Here is a 5,809-nt window from a genome sequence, read left to right as displayed (position 1 = left end):
AATTTTATATTCGTTAAATATTAGACTGGGCAGTTTATGTGATCTCTGCCATTTAAATAGAATAAATTCAGCTCTTTTGAGATTAAAATCCATCCCCTTGTGGGTGGACTCTGATAATTACCCAGCAGACCGTGGGCATCCAGGAGGCTGCGGAGAATGGTTTTCATCTTGTTGGGATGAGATCTGAAAACTTTAAAGATGAAGCTGGGCTAGTGGCCTAAGAGCTTGCGTAACGGATGGTTCTTTATAACTTAAAAAAAAAATGCTGAGCCTTGTGAGGTTGGGGGGGCATGGGGCCACCAAAGGGACTCTAGAAGGAAAGCAAGGGCCGATCTTTCTGTCCTACGTCGAAACACAGCTCTCACTAAAATTAGTCATCAAGACAATCTTGGACTCAGGTGTTCTTTTCATAAGCAGGGAGGTGAGCGCCCTGGAGAGGCAGAAGTGGCTGTCTTTACTCGAATTCCATGCAAAGGGAGAGAAACCTCAGTGACTTAGCTGTCCCAAAGTGAGCCTTTGCCCCTGGGTTCTTTAGGGCGCAGCCACTCAGTTGTGCCTCTCCGATGTCTGAGTTCAGGGAGGACCATGATAGTGGGACCAACCACCCTCCATTTACTCCATTTATGAATTTAACATCCTTTTCTCTTGGTGTTTTAAGAAGGCTCTTCACTCCACGGGTCGCCTTCCCCACGCAAGGACCACCTACACCCACAACCTACACCCACACCCTCCAGCCCTTCTCCTTGCCTTTCCTCAGCTCTTTGAAATGGCCTCTCAGCCCTCAGATCCCTGGCCGCTTCACTTAGACACAGGTCGCTCCTCAATAGCTGAGAAACCTAGTAGCTTTTATATCCCCCACTCGCCCCTCCCGTCCCAGCCTAGGGTCGGGTGGAGTAAATTAAGGCGGGGTGAAGAGGTTGGGGCAGGCACCAAGGCCGGAGCTCCCTTATTGGCTAGTGGCTAGTGTCCGACCTGAGTCCGGAACCTGCCTCCCCATTGAATGTCTTCACCTCTCACCTCCCCCCCCCCGCCCCCACCCCTCCTGCTTACCTCCCCTCTCCAGCTTGTCTTCCCCTCTCCTCCTGGCTCTGTCACCCTCGGGGTTGGAAAGGGTTGCTCTCCACCCTAGAGTGGGAGGTTAGAACTTCAGAACTCCACACTTGTGATTAGTAGGACAAAAGGAGCTGAAGGAGAGACAGGAGGAAGGGGCGGAAAGGAGAGAAGAGGACTGTAGAGGAGGGGGAGAGAAGTGAGGCGAGAGAGAGAGAGAGAGAGAGAGAGAGAGAGAGAGAGAGAGAGAGAGAGAGAGAGAGAGAGAGAGAGAGAGACCCCTGCCGATCCTGAGCCAGAGGGCGGGTGCAGGGAGGGGAAGGAGTCCGGGAGCCGTTCAGCCGCTGCAGCAGTAGCAGCTGGCGGCCGCCTCTGCTGCCCTCCGGAGCGCGGTGCGCACAGATCGCTGTCCGGGGCAGCAGCGCCTTTGCTGTCGCTGCCTCCGCCCTTGTGGAGCGGAACCCGGGCAGCAGAACCCGGTCTTCTTAGTCTGGCTTTGCTAGCCTGGATCTCCCGCGCGCACAGCTCAGGGACAGCTTTGAAGCTGCCGGACCGGACAGGGCTCCGAGGTCCTGCCCGGCAGCTCCAGCGAGCGGGTGGGTGAGCGGGCACGCTGATCACCCCTTCTCTCTTTCCGCTGGAGTTGAATCTGTGCTGCCCGTGTCCAGGTGCTGGGCTTCCGGACCGTCACCGACGCCCCATTCCCGCCCGCAGCCGCCTTGTCATGCTGCCCAAAGTGGAGACGGAAGCCCCAGGACTGGTCCGATCGCATGGGGAACAGGGGCAGATGCCGGAAAACATGCAAGGTAAGGGGGTGCGGTGCGGTGCGGCACGGCGCGGCGCGGCGCGGCGCTCTGGTTCTTGGCTTTTACACTCTTGGGCTAACCCCGCGAGCTTCAGCCTCCTGCAGCACGGGCAACAGAGCAGCCCGGGCAACAGAGCAGCCCGGCTGGCAGTTTGCAGTGCACCGGCTTCGGCCTCCTCTCTAGACGCGAGCATAAAAGTTAATGGCACTTGAACTAGGCGGACGGTGCTTTCTCATCAATGTCTAATTGGCCACTTCTAATTAAGTAGAGAGACTTCAAGCTCAGAGCCAACTGGAGCTGGGGCAGCTGGTAGCTAAGGGTGCCGTGGAATAATATTTCTGAGAAATGGAATTCCTCTCCGCTCGCCGGTTCTAGGTTGTTCCAGCTCTTACGCACACGCTCCCGTGTGGAGGGAAAAGACTGAGTAGAATGGTCAAGTATATACAAGAGAAAATCACAGGATAGTGATTGGTGTTGTTAGTGGTGTTCGATGACACGAGCAACACCCCCCTCCAAAAAAGTCCTTGCCAGACCCGGCAGTCTTTTAAGGCAACTCAAAACTGCTAGCATAACTAAAAACACCAATCACCCCAACTCTATTCCCGTCCAGTATAATGCCGAATGAGGAGTTGGGGGTGCTCAGGGTTAGCTCATTACACTTTCTGTCTCAGAACCCTGAGTATGGATATTCCATTCGTGTCCCTATTCTTGACTGGTAACATCAGAAAAAGACCAAAATCCCATCTCCTGTATTTTCTACACTCTAAGCGCTTCAGAACTTTATCTTAGCAACGGGCCAAGATGGAAACAATGTTAGGAAAAGTTTTTCTATCTTCGCCCCTACCAGAGTTCAGGATATTGAGGCCGGCTGGCTTGTGATCCCCCTCAAAGCTTCCTGCCAGCCTTTTTGCGCGAACTTGAAAGGGTCAGAGAGGTGTTGAGAACAGAGCTCTTGCACTCTATGGTAGACTGCACGCTCTGGCCGGGAAATCTAAGGTCGCCTTAGGTAAGGTCGCCTTAGGCTCTGGGAAGGGGACGGCAGGCGTGTGGGTGAGGGAAGATATCCTGGGTGACCTTGGGGTCTTTCTTTCCAAGTCCTTGGGGTAGGGTTGTAGAAGTTCCCTGGCCTCTGTTGGCAGACCAATTTGGTGTGTCTGCCTACTGAGGGAGCCTTGTTGGCCTAAAGAGATACACCTGGGATTCCTGATAAGTGCCCCAGGCCTGCTTCCTGCGCTTTGGCCTCCGGCTCCGCTAAGTTTCCTCCCGCAGGAGGACCGACAGGCTTTTTGCTACTTCCTGCCCCATGCAGTAAGGGTGGCGGGATCCGGGCGAGGAAAACAGCGCAGTGGAGCGAAACACCACAGGGGCGTACTGAGGACTGGAGAGAAATTCACTGGTAGCGTTTTCTTTGTAAAATGGAGAGGACTCTTCTTGGCCTCCTGCCCCCAAGCTAAGACGTTAGATTGCCTTATTGCTGGGGGGTGGTGGTGGTGGAGCTAGCAGACACGGCCCTACGTAGCTTGCCACTGGGCTTGAAAGCAGCGTGGGAAAAAGAGTGGCGCAGCTTTGCGGTACTTTGCAGCCTTGGACTGTGCGCGCTTTCCCGCCCGCAGTTGGGTCCTTACCATACTTTGACCGGTGCTGGAACCCAGAAAGAAAATTCGTTACTAGATTCTCAGGCAGCACGAAGCATCCAACTTCAAGGGGATTAACGGAGGACCTATCTTTTCAAGATCCCGTTGTTCCCTCGCCTTTCCTAGGGGCGCAGAAATTTCCAAACCCTGGTGGATTTGGTTCTCTGAACTCTTAATTTAGGTGCCCCAGGTGCCCCGTGAGTAAACAAAAAATAATTCTCTGGCCTCCCAGATGCACCTCTCCCCACCTAGACTTCAAATTTTGCTGGAAGATGGGCTTCCGTCTTTCCTTTTGTGTGACATCTCTGAGATGGGCACGGAGAGTGTAAGTGGTTGCCAACCCGATACTCATACACGTGAAGTTAGAGGTTACTTTGCGGGGGGCGGGGGGCGGCAGGAGACAGAAGAGAACATACATCTAGTAAAGTGCAGCCCCTCTCAGCCCAGAAACATACCTGGAAACAGAAGTCAGAGTTTTCAGAGGTCCGTGAACAAACTCCCCCAACCCAAAGCTTTTCCCAAACCCTCAGGTTCGGATTCTTTAGAATGTCTCGGCCTCTCTCTAATAGTTGGGGTACGAGCTGGCTTCGCTGGAGAGAGGTTCGCTCAGCATCCCTTATTTCTGACTTACTGAGCCTCAGGAATGCCTTTGCTGGCTCCTCTTCCCAAGGTCTTTGCAAACTGTTGCTTCGGAGACTAACTTACGCTACAGCTCACGGCTCTGTGTCGGGGGAACAGAGACACTTTCTTTAAGACTGAGAAATAACCGAACTTCATTTTAAAAGAATAAAGATATCACCCGGTGATAAAGAGGCATAGTGCTTTGGCTCTGGGGTAGGGGCAGTTTCTCCATTTTCTTTTTAGTAAACAAATCTGAGGAAACTTCTGCCGGGCTGTGGGTACCCCTCCCCCGCCCCGCCCCTTGCAATGCCACTGATTAACTTAAAGCAAACTCTCTTTGGAGTTTGTGCGCCTTTGGGTAGCAGAGGATTGAGCAAGGGGGCCTGAGCCGGGTGCACAAAGGGTTTAAAGAGGGTGCGGGGAGCACCGGTAGTGGCCGGTTGTACAGACCTGCCCCTTGCCTGGATGCTGGCCCACCCCTGCTCTGCCTTCGGTTTAGGAGTATGGGTGGGGGCTCAGCAGGCCGAAGCGGGCTCTCAGTCTCATCTGATAGTGCCTAGGGGTCTATTGGCCGCTGACCTTTATGTGCCCAGTTTGTCTTTTTGGCTGCAAAGACTAGGGCGTTAGTGTCCCTAGTCATAGTGAGTCAAGATACCATTCAACCGGCAGTCCCGGAGGTGTTTATATTTTGCAACTCGTCTTCTTATTGAAGCTTGTGAAGTTCATTACAAAGCTCTAGAACTCTGCAAAACCGTCCTGTGTTTCTTTTCCGCGCCCGTTTCTGCCTACCTTCCGGGTGTCCTCTCCTCTTCCTTGTTTTTATTTTCACAGAGCATTTTCAAACGTGAGGAGATGAAAGTGGCCAGAACAGAACTACAGTCAATGCGGAACTGAATGTTTTGATTAATCTAACAGACTTGAACCCTGGGAGCCACAGGCTGTTGTTAAAGTTGCAGGTTTCTGCAGCTTCAAGGCTCTGCAAAGCAAAGTGGGCTCCTGCAAATTAGCATTGCTAAGCCTAGCAAAGGGAGGTGTGCTTACAGTAAGCCACTTCAAGAGTGTGCCAGCCACTTACAGCCTGACTTTGCTCCATTAGGCAAAGGTGACATTTGGGAACATTAGAGGGTTTAAAAGACATCTTAGGTTAACTTTTATATAGTTCATGTTTCTTTTCATATCTGTTGGCTTTTGGTCAACAGCGGTCACTTTAAAATGTTAACAAAAAAAAGTTGGAATTTTTTTTAAATTGCAAAATAATGAAGCACATGTTTATTGATGCACAAAGATGTTTTCCTTTGCATGTTTAAAAATACTCATCAATACCAGTTGGGTAAACATTATTTTATAGTTTACCTGATACATGGCCAACCAACCACCAACAATGCTTTTCAGTGCAGCATTAAAACCTATATTGGGAAATTAATAGGGCACACGTTCACATTTCTCTTTTTTGTTTCAGTGTCTCAATTTAAAATGGTGAGTTACTCCTATGATGAAGATCTGGAAGAGCTATGTCCTGTGTGCGGCGATAAAGTATCCGGGTATCATTATGGTCTCCTTACCTGTGAGAGCTGCAAGGTTTGCTTTTTTTTCTTGGGTTACCTAAAAAGATTAGAGCTTTCTGACCAAGCCCATGGAAACTCTTCAAAGCTAAACGGAAGCTCTTTGTTTCTTTTCTTTCTTTCTTTCTTTCTTTTC

The 5,809-nt window shown here is 51.2% G+C and overlaps 1 protein-coding gene across 3 annotated transcripts in view; it reads left to right on the top strand.

The window, feature by feature from the left end:
• Positions 1-1,419: 1,419 nt before the first annotated feature.
• Positions 1,420-5,809, top strand: part of Nr5a2 (nuclear receptor subfamily 5 group A member 2) — a 110,784-nt gene continuing 106,394 nt past the window's right edge. Inside the window, exons 1-2 of one of the 3 annotated variants that reach the window (XM_031384064.1) lie at positions 1,420-1,856; positions 5,571-5,689. In XM_031384064.1, the coding sequence (XP_031239924.1) occupies positions 1,775-1,856; positions 5,571-5,689 (201 nt within the window). In that variant the 5' untranslated portion in view covers positions 1,420-1,774. Of the gene's footprint in view, positions 1,857-2,768; positions 2,863-3,195; positions 3,253-5,570; positions 5,690-5,809 lie in introns of those variants that run through there. The other 2 variants (XM_031384067.1, XM_031384072.1) reach the window with 2 other exon arrangements.

Source organism: Mastomys coucha, unplaced genomic scaffold (assembly GCF_008632895.1).
Source record: "Mastomys coucha isolate ucsf_1 unplaced genomic scaffold, UCSF_Mcou_1 pScaffold1, whole genome shotgun sequence".
Classification (NCBI taxonomy): Eukaryota; Metazoa; Chordata; class Mammalia; order Rodentia; family Muridae; genus Mastomys; species Mastomys coucha.
Note: the sequence above shows the minus strand (reverse complement) of the source record. Positions and strands in the feature narration are given on the sequence as shown.